This window comes from Homarus americanus, unplaced genomic scaffold, assembly GCF_018991925.1.
Source record: "Homarus americanus isolate GMGI-L3 unplaced genomic scaffold, GMGI_Hamer_2.0 scaffold4896, whole genome shotgun sequence".
NCBI classification, from domain to species: domain Eukaryota; kingdom Metazoa; phylum Arthropoda; class Malacostraca; order Decapoda; family Nephropidae; genus Homarus; species Homarus americanus.
In genome coordinates, this window is record NW_024749657.1 from 7233335 (window position 1) to 7251137 (window position 17803).

Here is a 17803-nt window from a genome sequence, read left to right on the forward strand (position 1 = left end):
TCCACCACCTTACTGGGTCACAACTATGAGATTCACGCTTCTATTTACGTAACGAATGTGAAATCTTTAGCGGCTGAAAATTCTCCTTAAATACTATTATTCTAGTCTCCTGGGCTAAACAAGGGAAGGTATGCATGATGAATTAACACAAAGAATTTTGATATCTTTTTTGGGTTAAACCACTGAAACTTGCACTTTTATTTATGGAAGATATTCCGAAATTTTGGGCGACTGACGATTCATATACGATCAAAATTTATTGTTTTTTAGGGTTAAGATGGCAAGTACTCATCTTAAAATTGCACAAGTAACTTAATACATTAAGAAAAGAAAAACACATGTAATTAAGAACCGTCTACGCCTCGCTATACGTTACACGAATATGCAGAAAATAATTACTTTTTTATGATTTTCCTTTCCAGCTAATTTGAACTTCTTATACTCTGGACATGAAAAATGCTGATGCAAGTCTCATATCAATAATGTGAACTGCATACTCAAAAACATTTCACTTGTGATTGGACCAATGGATGAACGCATACACAGTACCTGTACCTATCTCCTTGTTTGGAAAGACTTTTGGGATATGTGACACTGAGTAAATGATGAACGCAATATAATCAACAACTGCCTTTATCTATCACGATGGTGTAATATTTGCATGTAAAACGGACTTACTGCAAAGCCTTTCTGACAAACAACTAATAGGAAGAGAAACACAAACTCTAGCGCTATGTTTATACAGTAGTTGGACATTGGAGTGGACAAGAAACCCTATAAGGATCACATACGCAAAATTACAAGCGAAAGGAGAGTAGCGTGGACAAAGGGTTTAAACTAGGTATTATAACATGTTACATAGCCCTAGCAGGTGTTGAAAAATATGAAGGACCCATAAAACGATGCAATGACATAGTAGGAAAAGCTAGCAGGATACGCAGAAAGTGAGGCGGTAGAATTCAAAAGTGAAGTGAGGGAAAACACAAAACAAATCGGCCTACCCAGGATGAGTGGTGCCCCCAAGGTTCATAAGAGTAGGGTGCCCATCAGGCCCATGACATCTAGGGTAGGTAGTGTACCGCATTGAGTAGCTAAGTGATTCTGAGTGCACTCTTAAAGGGACACAGAGGGAGTTTGAGGCTACTGTAAGTTTCGAGAAGCGAGGATACCAACTTAATCTTAGATACACTTATTTCTCAACCACATGATAGAGACATAAGTCCAATGCAAGTATCTAGAGGAGGAGAACATTAAACACTGTTTCTTAGTGGACAAAGCCATAATAAATAAGACACTTTTACTGTTTCCTCTTAACTGTTCTGACATCTACTCTCTGATAACGACGTCTCAAGGTTAACCCGTTTATATCAACGTTTAAATACTATTTTTATCACAAGTCTAAATCATCCCATAAAGTAGAAAGATGATTTTTTTCTGGTATTTTGTTTGTTAATCTTTTAATACATTTTCTTTTCTTTCACACAGAGAATGTTCGTAAGAAATTTTTTAACACAGTGGTAATTTTTTTTCTACAAAGGTAAACATTGGTGTTATTAGTATTCCCTGGGCTACGTCTGGTCGGGGCGTTACTCGGTGAAGATTAAATCGGCAGCGTCGATAAGCCGTGTTGATATCGCCTGACTAAAAAATTGTCCCGTTATCCAAGAATCTTTCTACACAGCGTTCAAGGCACTGATTTTTTTTTTGTGCTTAGTATGACTAATAAGCCATTGTGAATCTCAGTATTTTTCATTCGATTTTTTTTTTACAACTCGGATAAATTTTGCCTGTGGAGTAAATTGTGTCTAAGCTATATCATTATACAGTATATAAGTTATGTCTAAGATGAGCTATGTCATTATATATAAGTTTTATGATGAAGAGTAAAATACCACTGCCACCATCAATGAATGTTTAATATCCAGGATCAGAGGAGTCATAAAATATTTTCTAAATTGTTTCCATTATTATCCACGTTAAACAATGTCACAACACTCACTTAGATGTTAAACTACAATATTCAGAACAATTCTGCATTGTGAGTTTCAAATTCTGATTAAATTATCTTGTTTTGGAATCCCACAAAAGTTCAGATTTTTTTCCCATACGTAAAACTTAAATCACGTTCAGATACAAATTTCCATCACTTTCAAATGTTAAAATTTTCGAATTACGTTTTTTTTTACTCAGTCCCCGCATTCTTCCTCCTCTTCACAAGGGAGGTATAAAAGGGCAGGTGGGTGTAAGGTCCCCCCCAGTCACAATTAGATTCACGAAAGGTGTACACACAGGTAAGAAGCTCCCTACCACCTCCCGTGCCTTGCCTTTGTTTACATTCCTCACGTCAGTTAAGGTGAAACAATCAAACACTTTTCTTCCACCAAGTGAACAGGGAAGATGAAGTGACATATACAGTGAAGTAAGTACATCCGTGAGGCCCATATCAGGAACCGTATTTCGCATGAGGTTATACTCCAACTTGATGTACTGGTGGAGTTAAGAGTGTATCAGTCTGACTAACCGGAGTGAAAGTTTGGAATCGAAGTCTTATAACTTTTAGTAATGACCTCATTCTTAAATAAATACAGGAGACAAAGTATTAAAATGCTTAGAAAACCTACACAAAGATGCGATTCCTTAACGAGATGGTGCTGACTCAAAACTCTTGTCTGTAATTAGTATTTAATATCTACGCTTTAATACGTCTTTCCTTAAGTAGTATTATGAGTCTGATCTCGATTTTCCATACACCGTTTAACTGATTCCAATAAAAACCTTAACATTGTGAAATCGTCAAGTTTACAATAATTTACCATTATTTTTTTGACACAAATTCTCTTTGAGATAATTTCTTTAAAAAGTTTGAGAGTAATTACATTCAAACGATCAGAAGTAAACTGCTCAGCAACAAGGATTTTCCCTTAAACTGCATAAAATACCAGACTTAATCAGTAAGTTACTCAAATGCTGTTTTATACAGAAGAAAAATACAACAATTGAATAGAGACTTAGAGGTACGTGTGGTTGACAGACTGAGACAGAAGAGAAGACAGAGAGACAGACAGAGATAAAGCACGTGGAGTTGTTTCTTTCTTACAATTATTCAGTAATTGGATGAGGAAAGAAAACACAGGAGACATACACTCAGCAGGCTCAGTGGGGCTCAGCTCTAAAACCTTTATTTACTTAACATATACACACGGTACAGAGAACGGGACTGATGTTGAGGAGACAATCATGCCAACATAAGTTCTAAACAGATTATGTGGGGAGAAATAATATTGATTAACAAAATAGAAGAAAAAAAAAAGAATCCTGGAATTATGGACAATTCTTTACACTGCGGAAATTGTGATGGATCATATTTTAGGGAACAGTCCTGAACCAACACGATTGTAACAATTTGTTGTAGCTAAATATACCTGTACAATGATTCAGTTAACCATTGTATGATCGTACACACATTACGAAATTTTTTTGTTCACATGTAAAGGTAACTATTATAAATATATTTGTCTTTCAGCGTTGCTCCTGAGACTCACCCAGCATGTGTGACGACGAGGATACGACGGCTCTGGTCTGCGACAATGGCTCCGGCATGGTCAAGGGAGGCTTCGCCGGTGACGATGCTCCCCGTTGTGTATTCCCCTCCATAGTTGGCCGCGCCCGTCACCAGGGTGTGATGGTCGGTATGGGTCAGAAGGACGCCTACGTCGGTGACGAGGCCCAGAGCAAGCGAGGTATCCTGACTCTCAAGTACCCCATCGAGCACGGCATCATCACCAACTGGGACGACATGGAGAAGGTCTGGCATCACACCTTCTACAATGAACTCCGAGTTGCTCCTGAGGAGTCCCCAACACTGCTGACTGAGGCTCCCCTCAATCCCAAATCAAATCGAGAGAAGATGACACAAATCATGTTCGAAACATTTAACATGCCAGCCATGTACGTGGCCATCCAGGCCGTGCTGTCCCTGTACGCCTCTGGTCGTACTACTGGTCTAGTGTGTGACTCAGGAGACGGCGTGACACATAATGTTCCCGTGTATGAAGGTTATGCTCTTCCTCACGCAATTCTTCGTCTAGACTTGGCTGGTCGCGATCTGACTTTGTACCTTATGAAAATCATGACGGAGCGTGGGTATTCATTCACTACAACAGCTGAACGCGAAATTGTTCGAGACATCAAGGAAAAACTCTGCTACATCGCTCTTGACTTTGAGAATGAAATGAACGTCGCCGGAGCTTCCACGACCCTTGACAAATCTTACGAGCTTCCCGACGGTCAGGTCATCACCATCGGCAACGAGCGTTTCCGTGCTCCTGAGGCTCTCTTCCAGCCTTCCTTCCTGGGTATGGAATCCGTAGGTGTTCATGAAAGTGTTTATAGTTCTATTATGAGGTGTGACATTGACATTAGGAAAGATCTTTTTGCCAACACTGTTTTGTCTGGTGGTACCACCATGTACCCTGGTATTGCTGACCGCATGCAGAAAGAAATCACTGCTCTGGCTCCTGCTACAATCAAGATTAAGATCATTGCTCCTCCCGAGCGTAAGTACTCCGTCTGGATCGGTGGCTCCATCCTATCATCACTTTCTACCTTCCAAGCCATGTGGGTGACCAAGGAAGAGTATGATGAGTCCGGTCCCGGCATTGTCCATCGCAAATGTTTCTAACCGTTAAGTTACATTATCATATGTCAACGTTGGGTATATTTACCGAAGATGCTGTGTAAACAATAAATCAGATTCTTTTAAAAACTTTGTTTAAATAAAGAGACATCAAAAATAAAGAAAACGATGAAGAGTTTTAACAGAATGATATAAGATGCCGAAGGCAACTGATAAAGGGACTTCAAGTGACAAGAAAAGTGAACGATTTCATTGAAAATTAGTAATTCAAGTGAGATTCAACACCTAAACAAATACGAACTACACAATAACACACAAGACAGCCAGCCTGATTAATATTCAACTATATCTTGAACCATGCTTACAGGATCAGGCTCTTGGGTTCTTTAAAAAAAACTGCATTCTAATTTCTACCCTTAGACATCCTACAAGAATTAGAGCGCATTTAGAATAGTAAGTACTAACACTTGAGCTTCACCGTACACTTTTTGGGGTGAGAAAAACAAGAAATAAACGCCGAGGTGCAGCGGCCTCACACCCCATCCTCTCCCCGTCGGCTTAATGCCCGTCAAAAGAAAACGCATCCGTCAAAGCAAATGAGAAAATGGGACATACATTATAATTCTCTATGGGAGAGCTCAACAAAACTCACGACCTCCTCCCAAAGATACTGCTACGCCCGGCTGACTCTCAACATTCAAATTTCAACCTGTAATTTTCAAGTAAATCTTTTCTAGGGAATTCAGTTGAGATAGTAATAGCCTTGTTGGTTCAATTATTTAACTACTTCATTTACCAGGTTCACTGAGATCTAATTTCTTCGTCATATAACTTTCAGAATATTAAAATATATTCGTAGCCATATCAAAACTCGGCTTTTTATACTACGGTTATAAACTGAAAAACAAAATTAATAAAAAGTTCATGCCAAAAAACTTAAGATGGACACTTATAGGTCAAACCACAGATTGATAAATTGAGGAATATCAACACACATTTTATACTATATCAAATCCAGAAGTTTCGGATACGTTTGGTCAACACAACACTGCCTGTCCTGGAAGTTTCTGAGCGTGTGAGGATTAGCTATTCTCACTGGACACCCTTCTTGTTTGTTTGGGTTATAACTCTGTGAGGACGATGGTTTAACACGTGGTGACAAGCACTTAAGTGAACAGAGGTGCTGTAGTTTAAACCGAAATTTGTGTCTGTATATGCATTAGACGAAGTGATTCCGCCTTAACGATTTTTATAGATTTAAGTTAAAAAAATGTAAGAAAAATAAGGGAAGGTAAATGAGAACCAAGATTATTATCAGCGTTTTAGTGCTGGGAGAGTGAAGGGGAGCCTACCCACATGTACCTGGGTTTACTTAATACACTATGAAAGGAAACTAAGGCCAACACTCTTTTAAAATTAGTCTGGTCTATATATGGTTCCCGGAAGGAGACCACACCTTATGTAGCCCCCCGCCCCCATTGTAGTTAAGCTCCTAGGATGCCACCCAACCCTCCCAGGTATGTGAGGGGAAGAGCGACAAGTCTAAAGTGCTCAGTGAAGCTATATAGGGTAGGGAAGAACCACGTGTTTTTCAGTCAACCTCTGACGGCGGCTACACAACCAGGGTCCTCCTCCTCTTTCTTGGTCTACATACTACTGAACTTTAATCGTGGATAGTCTGGTAAGTTACGGAAAATAATCTTGATTGAAATATACAGTTTAGCTTTATATGTAAACATTCTTCTACATTAATGTTGTTCATGTATATTTGTACTGTATGTGTGACTAGGAATGTTTCACACTCATATGTTGAATGATTTTAGCTACTTGAATTTACTTTATGAAAAAATTTGGAACTTATAATATTGAGACGTTGAGAATGTGTTGACACAATACCGTGAATATAATGCAGTTCCTGTGAGGAGAAACTTTATAGTCATAATGTCAGCCATTTATTCAAAGATTAAGATAAATGAAATTAAAAGTATAATGGGAGACAGAGACTTCTTTATCTCTTCAATAGTTTAAAGGCATAAAGAAGTCTGTGTCTCCCAATATAATTTTAGTTCAATTTATTTTTATCTTTGAATAAATGGCTGACAGTATGACTATATTGTTTCCTTGGACTTTGTTTTTTTAAGTGAAATACAGAAAGCATTAGTGATCGAACAACAGTGGAATAACATACTTATCAGTAGTCTAGATAACGGCACACAGTCTAATTCTAGACTTCAGACTTATACACACTCGGTCGTCTAATATTTACATTGTATATTTAATTTAAATTCTTATATCAAGCTGTCTATTACCCTTTAGTTACTCTTACAGGTTAAATATTTCCTAATCCTTAAAGTTGATGTCACTCGTGAAAACAACTTGGTGACCTGTATTTAAATACCCTTGCATTTACAGCACCTGAATACCTAACACACAACAACATTCTCTCCAGTAAATTTCACAATTTTATCATTTATAAATATATATACCTATGCACTTACTATTTGTTCTTTGCAAAAATTATCAAAAGGCATATTTATATTCACAACAGATTTGCCGCAACAAGTAAACCAGCGACATGTGCGAGGATGAAGAATGTGCTCTGGTGTGCGACAATGGCTCCGGCATGGTCAAGGCTGGCTTCGCTGGTGACGACGCTCCCCGCGCTGTCTTCCCTTCCATCGTCGGCCGCGCCCGTCACCAGGGTGTGATGGTCGGTATGGGTCAGAAGGACGCCTACGTCGGTGACGAGGCCCAGGCTAAGAGAGGTATCCTGACTCTCAAGTACCCCATCGAGCACGGCATCATCACCAACTGGGACGACATGGAGAAGATCTGGCATCACACCTTCTACAACGAACTGCGTGTTGCCCCCGAGGAGTCCCCCGTCCTCCTCACTGAGGCTCCCCTCAACCCCAAGGCCAACCGTGAGAAGATGACCCAGATCATGTTCGAGACTTTCAGCTGCCCTGCCATGTACGTGGCCATCCAGGCCGTGCTGTCCCTGTACGCCTCTGGTCGTACCACAGGTATCGTGCTGGACTCTGGTGATGGTGTGTCTCACACTGTCCCCATCTACGAAGGTTATGCTCTTCCTCACGCCATCCTCCGTCTCGACTTGGCTGGTCGTGACCTGACTGACTACTTAATGAAAATCATGACAGAGCGAGGATATTCCTTCACTACCACTGCAGAACGAGAAATCGTTCGTGATGTTAAAGAAAAACTTTGTTATGTTGCTCTTGACTTTGAAGGCGAGATGAGTGTCGCAGCAGCTTCCTCCTCCCTGGACAAGTCCTATGAGCTTCCTGACGGTCAGGTCATCACCATTGGTAACGAACGCTTCCGTGCTCCTGAGTCTCTCTTTCAACCTTCCTTCCTGGGTATGGAAGCATGTGGTATTCATGAAACTGTCTATAACTCTATCATGAAATGTGACGTTGATATTAGAAAGGACTTGTACGCAAATACGGTCTTGTCTGGTGGTAGCACCATGTACCCTGGTATTGCTGATCGAGTGCAGAAGGAAATAACAAACCTGGCTCCCTCCACCATCAAGATCAAAATCATTGCTCCTCCCGAGCGTAAGTACTCCGTCTGGATCGGCGGCTCCATCCTGGCCTCTCTGTCCACCTTCCAGTCCATGTGGGTGACCAAAGAGGAGTACGATGAGTCTGGTCCCGGAATCATTCACCGCAAGTGTTTCTAATGTAACCATAAACTAATGTGCCTCAAATATTTTATATTAATAAAACTGAAATGTTTGTCAACTGCTTTTGTAATATTGAATAAATATTTCATTTCTATTTCTTCGTGTTTATAATTGTTCCAAATACAAAAAAAGCTTTACAGTTTGTATTACACGCATAGATACCGGTATATAACGAAGGTCTCATGTTGAAAAACATAACAAATTCTTGTACAATTCTACGTAAACTGTTGATAAATATGTCTGTTATGACTAGCACAACGTCTCCACATCTGGACGACTGATGTTTAAAGACATAATATTAAAGGTAACTTTGTATCCCATATTTAGCAAAAATTAAAATGTTATCTTGTGAAGTTTTCTTTAAGACTTACACAAACGTTCCAAGTACAATTAATGGAACAAAAGGAAGACAAAATAATTTATCTTTATACATAAGGTAGAAGAGATTATATTTAGCATCTGGCTCTTTGAAATTTCCACAAGTTTCAGCTGTGATTATCGGTAATTAAATTAATATTCTCACCCATAGATCAGGTAATACAGGAGCGACTGTACGATTCTCTCTGGTCTAACACTGAGTTGTGCCTCGGCTCTACTAGTCACACAGTGAGGGGGAGAAGATATTATTTCTCTGTGATCAATACTATACTCTACCAAACATACTGAGCGCGACCATCTGGGACCTAAACGAACTAACTTTACACGTGCTTTTGTGACATGAGAGAAACTGTCGCGAGTTCCATTCTTACTTTAGCTCTACACCTTGTCACTCACTAACTCAGCACAAGGAAACATTTAACACATTAATTAATTCTCCTTTCTGTATTTACTTAATTATCAATTGTTCTCTGTCTCTGTTCTTTTTTTTAGTTACAATCAAACAAATTCTCGTTCGTTCTTTCAGGCTAATGACAGCGAATGAATGTGCGTGTGTGTGTGTGTGTGTGTGTGTGTGTGTGTGTGTGTGAATTATATCATACCAGTGAGCGTATCGAAGTCAACACTGTCACTAAGACACGTGGGAGAGTGAGTAGCGGAGTAGCGACAGTTTCCCTACACATGAGGACCGTCTACGGGGGTCTGTACGCCCATATACGGTAGGGTGGAGGACCTCATCCCCTACGCGGGAGGAGGACAGGAAGCGTCTAATTTTGGAGAGTGGTGCCACGTAGCTCTGCCGACCCTGTCTGTCTACGTCTACTGACACGAGAAACCAAGATACCAGGAATGCTATGAGTTGGCTTATTCTTTCAGTTTCATCATAAAAATGTATTTCATGTGATCTCAAAAGCTAATATAGTAAATTATCTAAAATACAATCTTTGTTTATTTAATATTGAGACAGGAATAAAATGTACTAAGGTCGAATTGTAATCTTAACCCGTGTCTTTCAATGATGTTTTACTACACACAAGAATTCAGTAGATTATTTAATACATTCGCCAGCACCAAGAAGTATATAACACAATATGACCTGGCTCACTGGGAGGAAACTTCGCGTGACAGTTGACATCAAACACCCTCAAAGATATTTTAACTCAAGACGTACATGCCAAAAATTATTAATACACAATCCTCTTGAAAATAAATTATAACTATCTAAATACCCAAATACCTGTCTCATAAAACTCTATGACATCGAGTGGAGATTTTGGTAACCTGTGCAGCTGTCGATGGCGTTTCTGAGGCAAGTTTTTCCAGGGTGGTCAAGTTATCCCTCATGATAAAGCTTCACCCCAACAAAATGGCGATATCTGTTAATTCGGATAAAAAAAATGAAAAGTATGGAACAAGCATGAGTACACAGATTCCACACTAACAACAGTAGGCTAAACAGCTCATGACGAACATACATATATTTTTTACACTCACACTTTCTATTATTTAAACAAGAAAATAGGCCAAAATCAATAGGAAAAACTATTACTTTTTGTATTCTCGAAACGAACATCTATTAACATATCGACTTCTACATATAAAAAGTAATGGCACTTATTAATGTTTCCAATACCCACCATCTGGTTACCTCTCTCATCTTTTTAACACAACAAAAAACGTAATTTTAGTGATTCTGACAAGTGTGGCGCTCAGGATTAGCATGTTCATTGTTGTTACACGGTACAAGAAATTTGACCCAGTATACAAGATGCATTTAAGTTACACACACACACACACACACACACACACACACACACACACAGCAAGACACATTCATCATACTCTTCCGCCTAACTCCCTTTTCTCGGTCTTGAACGTCGTGGTATATCTGTGTCGTGTCCTAAGGAAGAGCCACGTATCTAAAAATAACGAAACTAACCACAGAAAACCACTGACATGTAAATACTAACTAGAGCCAGGAGAGTCTTGATATCTAGTTTCAGTTAGTCGACACCAATAATGCTGAGAAAATTATGTCTCTTGGCTGTGTTTTGCGTTAAAAACCTTCTGACGGTACTGTACAACTGAGAGATGCTTCATATCTAAGACGCTCCAGATGTTCCTGAGATGACAGACAATTTGAGGGGATATAACTTACCTCCTGTATTGTTTATCTAGTGGTACTATTTGGCCTGAATAATATCTACACATAAAACAGGAAAATCTCTAAAATGCTCTGGAATTTCTTGAATCGTTTTGATCATCAACTCAGCTAACCTTACCTAAGCTAACCTAACATGTTTAATGATTTGGTTAGCTATCAGGTGCAATGAATACAAAAAAGAAATCTGAACATTTTAGGGAATACGTGAAACCCTAGTTGTGCAGGTGTGTGTGTGTGTGTGTGTGTGTGTGTGTGTGTGTATAAGATAATAGGCTAGCATACTTGAGATTCAATCGCCTAAAACTCAGTTACAACAGAACCAAGCTTTTCATTATGATACCTTTATGCAGAAGTGACAGGCTGGGAGGAACAAGTATTTGGCAAGGGTCAAGAATTTACCCTCATATAAAACATCAAATGCCGCACTCTTATACTTCCCCTATATTTGTCAAACTCACAACCTGTATAGTATATCATATAATCATCATCGAAACATATCTCTTAGCGATGTTTGTAAGTCCGTGCCACCTCAAATATCAGGACACGTGGTCTTATCAGCTCCTGGGTGTATCAGTTATTTGTATTTGTGTAAGGGGATATGTTTACCCACCTCCTCCCCTTTCCACCCGTCAACCTCCTCCTCCTCCTCCTCCTCCTCCTCCCGGCTGGACATGGTACATATATATAATGATGACAGATTGTGTGCATCTTACCACTTGTCTCCGGACCACCGTCAACGTCGTGCCTCCAGAACAGGTAGTAGTAGCCGGCAGGTTATCAGTTCTCTGTGACGATAGAAAAAAATTATCAAATGTTGTATGGTTATTTATTTACGATAGCTGTATATTGAAAAGAAACATCGTGTTCATTTATTTGAGATTTGCAAAGATATACAATGTGTGATGCGTTGAGTGCAATATTTCAGTGTTTTTTTATATAGTTGGTGAATGTGTGATAACGAAGGATTTTAATACAGTAAATAATATCTATCAACAAATGGATAGAGAAGCCCACGAGGGAATAATATTGTTTTTAGCACCGAGGAAATAATAATTAAAAAGTACATAAATTTCAAATAGACCTAAGTGGCCTACACGATGAAATAACTTACCTGGGCCTTTGCTTTAAGAACCCACACCGCTCATACATTATTATGATCGACGGTGACGAAAAATAATCTTTAAAACTTCAATAAATCGGGAAGGTTGACACTTTCCCTCTCGCTCTCACATGACCGATTCCCCAATTGAGTGGAGAATTGAGTTTTCTTCTTGCACATAAGTTATTGTGTATTTTAAAAACATTGAAGTACTCCATCAGGTGCGCCTGCAAATCGTGGATCATCCCAACTAAATAATGGATACGAGCATTTTTTTTATTAAAATTTGTCTGTACATAGAAGCGGTTATGTAGATACAGAATTCATAATACAAATTTTAAATTAATAACCATATTACTAGCTTAACTGACCTAACCTAACCTAGGTACAGTCTGGTCCTCTAAAATGAAAGAACAAATTTTATATGTGAAGTTATTTAAATTACAGTTATAACAACAAAAAGGTCACCTCTAGTTGGCAAAACCGCCAGACGTGATGACGATTAATCTTGTTAAAAACTCACAGAAAAAGGAAACCCTAGAGCACCTGATAAGGAAGTTCAAACAAGCCTTCTCTGAGTTGTATAAAGTGTTGCTGGACTCATTTATCAAGTGTTCCAGTGTTTTCCTTTTTTTGCGAGCTTTTATAAAAATCAAGATAGCATTATACGTACATCGTCGCATAATACCAAAACAAATATAATCACTTTACAGTTGCTAGTGTTATACTGCGGTGTTTTTTGTGGGGTACTGTTGTCACTCTACTGTAACTCTCTCCAAGATCATTTCGTAACACAAACACAACAAAACACCAGGGGATCGATAATGAGTAATTTCAACGACTACAACTAACTCCCGTGTGTGTACTCCCAAGTCTCCTTCTTTCTTAAGTTCACTGAGTACGTTAGAAAATGTCTCTTGAATAAAAATATAAAAATACTAAGTCATATAAATTGTGACGTGGAATGTACAGAGATACAAGTGACAGTTCACATGTTTTAGATGACCCGCATTACTCAGTTTGATAAACTTGAGGGGTGGAGCTGACATTAACGTAACATTAAATTATACACACGATTGAAGACATAATCATTATCTTACTAACCATAAATTAGGGCTCAACTCTTCAAAGTTAATAGTAAATGATGCAAACACATACACCCACAAAAGATTGCCTCTATAGTGTAAGAAAATTAACTTTTTACTGAGTTAGAGAGGTGTATTATTCTGTGAAAGACTCGCCCAGATGCGTTAACTAATCTTTCACTTTTGTTTCTTTAACTCAATTTATATGGTAATGAAGTATGTGAATGCAGTATCTACCTCTGTCTAAGCGTTGGAACAGTAATGAACGCACTAATCATATTTACACGGTTATCACAGGGGCACGTGCTAATTAAAGTGACTGATGTGCGAAGTTCCCTCCAATATGTAATTTAACTTTTTCTTAACGTGGCTCAACTTACCATTAAATCCTTATATCAAGACCCTAGCCCCATTTATCTGAAAGCCTTGTTCTCTCTCGTCATCAATTGGAATTTTGAGATATATGTATTCTTTACATGGTCCAAGATATTATAAGGTGAATTCTAACAATAAATGTGGCCAATCCTTAAAGAAAATTCATGATCATGTACAGTACAATTGTGAACAAAAGGAATTCGGCAGGCAGCAGGGAGGTAAATGGGAGGGTAGGGGTAGGTGGAAACTTGTGAGGTGGCGAAAAGTCTCTGATTTTCTTTACGTACCACATTTCTTTTTTTTTAAGTTTAATTAAGAATCGGGCGCAGCTTACGCTCCCTCCCTGCCGAATTCTTTTTGTCCTTTTATAATCCGATTAAAAAATACATTTCAATAATCTCTTCTACATTACAGTTGACCTAACAACATGTGTGACGACGACGCAGCTGCACTGGTGTGCGACAATGGCTCCGGCATGGTCAAGGCTGGCTTCGCCGGCGACGACGCTCCCCGCGCCGTATTCCCCTCCATCGTCGGCCGTCCTCGTCACCAGGGTGTGATGGTCGGTATGGGTCAGAAGGACGCCTACGTCGGTGACGAGGCCCAGAGCAAGCGAGGTATCCTGACTCTCAAGTACCCCATCGAGCACGGCATCATCACCAACTGGGACGACATGGAGAAGGTCTGGCATCACACCTTCTACAACGAACTGCGTGTTGCCCCTGAGGAGTCCCCTGTCCTCCTCACCGAGGCTCCCCTCAACCCCAAGGCCAACCGTGAGAAGATGACCCAGATCATGTTCGAAACTTTCAGCTGCCCTGCCATGTACGTGGCCATCCAGGCCGTGCTGTCCCTGTACGCCTCTGGTCGTACCACAGGTATCGTAGCAGATTCTGGTGATGGTGTGTCTCACACTGTCCCCATCTACGAAGGTTTCGCCCTCCCCCATGCCATCCTCCGTCTTGACCTGGCTGGTCGTGACCTGACTAACTATCTCATGAAGATCATGACTGAGCGTGGCTACTCCTTCACTACAACTGCGGAACGTGAGATAATTCGTGATATCAAAGAGAAACTTTGTTATGTAGCTCTTGACTTCGAAAATGAAATGGCACAAGCTGCTGCTTCTACTTCATTAGATAAATCTTACGAACTTCCCGACGGTCAGGTCATCACCATCGGCAATGAGCGTTTCCGTGCTCCTGAGGCTCTCTTCCAGCCTTCCTTCCTGGGTATGGAATCTTCGGGTGTCCATGAGACGGTGTACCAAACTATCATGAAGTGTGACGTTGACATCAGGAAGGACCTTTATGCCAACACCGTCATGTCTGGTGGTACCACCATGTACCCTGGTATTGCTGACCGCATGCAGAAGGAAATTACCTGCCTGGCTCCCTCCACCATCAAGATCAAGATCATTGCTCCTCCCGAGCGTAAGTACTCCGTCTGGATCGGTGGCTCCATCCTGGCCTCTCTGTCCACCTTCCAGACCATGTGGATCAGCAAAGAGGAGTACGACGAGTCCGGCCCCGGCATTGTCCACCGCAAGTGCTTCTAATTGATTACCACTAATATAAAATATTTAAGCCTTGTTTTATTTTATTTGTCTTAAATCCGACTTTCAGAGACTTATATATCGACTTCTAAAAATGAAAGGCCAAGCCAACTTTATAAGAAAAAAACTGAGTAAATATGAAAAGGCACTTATTACATCACTATTTATGGTACGATCTTTAGAACTCGGTAAATATCAAAATACACACTGCATAATATTCTATCGCCATTATGTATTTGGTCATGTTTGTTGATTATTAATGATAGTAACAAATAGAAAGGAATATTACATTCTTACCCCCAAACCTTATTTCTCCCTTTAGAGTATAGTTGTTAACATTATGTTAAAATACATAACCTGCCATATAATACACGTTAACAATTGCTCTTTTTTTTATCCCTGCTGTGACGAATGTTGCAGAAGGCGATGACGAGGGAGACAAAAACAACATCCCGTAGATCATATACACAGAATAATCTTAAAAACACATATATTCTACGTCACATTCCTGAAGAGTAACGCTTTGATGTGTTTAAGGATCTACACTATAACTGTCCCTGAAAGATTGATTGAGTATTAAAGGTTTAAAAGTTCATATCAAGACAGAACCATGCAGTGATAAGAAGCCTATACCTCCTAATGGCGCACTCTGGTAACACTATACCCAGCAACAGTGTGATCTAGTAACAAATCTTAGAAATCGTTAAGTCTAATAGTAACACAGCCAGGGAACAGTACAGCCTAGCCAGAGTGTAATACAGGAACAGAAGAGAGTAAGGTCCTACGAGAGTGTGGTATACTTTTATATATAACCATAAATTATATCACATGTTACAAATCTTTTCATCCACAGTAATATTTTGCAGTTCAGCTGATCCGATGACAAAAATGATATTCACAACGTAACCGGGGTCTGGATTTCTCATGAGTTTTGCAAGAGTCAAGTATATAGTACATACTACCCAGCGTACAAAATACAGGCCATCAGACAAGAGGCTAAGTTGGTCACAGTACCGTACGCATGTGTAGTGAATAAAAGATGGTGATAAAATGTAAACTATATTGACCTGAGGTACAGTATATCTGGGTTGGTTAAAGTTTGATTGATCTCAGTGACGTAAATGGTTATTCTGTAGTTTATGTAAATCAGGTCACTTAAAGAAATCGAATTGACATTTGGAACTGGGCAGTCACAGTTAAAATAAAATGTACTCCCTCGTCCAATAATTTTCAGATCAGTTGGGTGATAAACTTTCAGCTGCATTAGTCAGCATCTAACCTTTCCTCACCTGACTGAAGCTGTTTTTTGTGTTTTTTTTTCACATAAAAAACTAACGCACTAAGTTATATCGAGGCCACTCCGGCTTCAGCAAGAAAAACAAACACAAATGTTATAAATGTTCTGTTGTAATGAAAATTGGGTATTATTAACGTTTAGGGATCCAGCGGGGTTTTTGTTTTCAATCAGTAGTATAGACATTTCTAAGACACTTCTATGGCATTTTAACCACTCATTAATATTTTCGGAGAAAATCAACTACATTTTTGGAAAATCGATGATTATTTTCCGTTATGGTTAATGTTAGCACCATCCCGGAGAGCTCTTGTGTGTTCATTCATTGGTGAGTATGATTTTGGATCAACCAATGACAGCTCGGTATAGGCCCTTCGCCGCAACCCCCTTGAATGTAGATTACTTCCAAGCAATCGCAAGATTTCACATTGAGTATTAAGGTAAGGCGTTGAAATTTCTCTAGGAACACGGTGTGTTGCCAATTGAGGTTAAGTGCACGAACTATAACCAACCTGTAGCTATCAAGCTGACAAACACCTTTGGTACTATGGAAGGATGACCCCGATGAGCCCAACTCACAGTCTTCTGAGTCTAATTAAGGAAAGCACTACTGATTCCAAAACTTAAAATCCTAAAAATCGCTGGATAAACGCAACGCTAATTTTACATAGATTAGGTTAGGTATGATTAGCGGTAGAAATGAAGGTCAGATTCGATGAAAACACCCCACAAAAAAAACACCAGAAAAACATAATTTCAACTTACTAAACTCTGAAGAAAAAAATAAATTATTATTTTTTGTTTCTCTCTTAAAGTAAACATGAGCGGACAAAATGCCATTGAAAAGAAATGTCTTAGAATCGTCTAAACAACTTATTAAAAATAAATTTTACAAATCGCTGGATCCCCGAAACAATAATTTTACCGAAAATTGTTGTAACTAAACAAATACAGCCACTCTTGAAATGTTAAGACCAAAATCAGTAAGTTATAAAATGAAGTTGTGAAATTATACATTTACGTATATTATATACAACAAAATACGGGAAAGTATTTTTTTTCAAAAGGCCATTTACTTACGACCCATTAACACACACACATAAGAACATAAGAAAATAAGGAGTCTGCAATAGGCTGGTTGGCCTGTGCATGGCAGCTCCTGTCGAGAGTACAACCTTTCTCCATCGTCCATGAATCTATCTAGCCTCCTTTTAAAATTTTCCAGAGTTCCAGCACTTACTACAAAGTTGCTAAGCTTCTTCCACTCGTTTACCACCCTATTTGTGAACCAGTTTCTTCCTATCTCCCTCCTCAACCTAAACTTATCCAACTTAAATCCATTGCTACGAATCCTATCCTGCTCGATTATTATAAGAACTTTATCTATATCTCCTTTATTGATTCCTTTCACCCACTTAAATACTTCTATCATATCTCCCCGCACTCTTCGTCTTTCTAGGGAATGCAAGTTTAGTTTCTTTAACCTATCTTGATATGGAAGGTTTCCA

General features: G+C 39.3%; 3 protein-coding genes across 4 annotated transcripts; all 3 read left to right on the forward strand.

The window, feature by feature from the left end:
• Positions 1–2256: 2256 nt before the first annotated feature.
• LOC121853426 (actin-like) lies at positions 2257–4765 on the forward strand. The gene is made up of 2 exons (XM_042347531.1): positions 2257–2291; positions 3524–4765. Exon 2 carries the CDS (start codon positions 3548–3550, stop codon positions 4679–4681), a length of 1134 nt encoding a protein of 377 aa, XP_042203465.1. The 5' UTR covers positions 2257–2291; positions 3524–3547; the 3' UTR covers positions 4682–4765.
• A 2431-nt stretch (positions 4766–7196) lies between these two features.
• On the forward strand, positions 7197–8439 carry LOC121853584 (actin, muscle-type A2-like). The gene has a single exon (XM_042347806.1). It carries the CDS (start codon positions 7212–7214, stop codon positions 8340–8342), a length of 1131 nt encoding a protein of 376 aa, XP_042203740.1. The 5' UTR covers positions 7197–7211; the 3' UTR covers positions 8343–8439.
• Positions 8440–11560: 3121 nt separating this feature from the next.
• Positions 11561–15037, forward strand: LOC121853533 (actin, muscle-like). 2 transcript variants are annotated; one of them, XM_042347729.1, is made up of 2 exons: positions 11561–11643; positions 13861–15037. In XM_042347729.1, the coding sequence occupies exon 2, from the start codon at positions 13874–13876 to the stop codon at positions 15002–15004; it is 1131 nt and encodes a 376-aa protein (XP_042203663.1). In that variant the 5' UTR covers positions 11561–11643; positions 13861–13873; the 3' UTR covers positions 15005–15037. The 2 variants fall into 2 exon arrangements, with proteins under 2 accessions (XP_042203663.1, XP_042203664.1); XM_042347730.1 differs by having other exon boundaries at positions 11630–11646.
• Positions 15038–17803: the final 2766 nt, after the last annotated feature.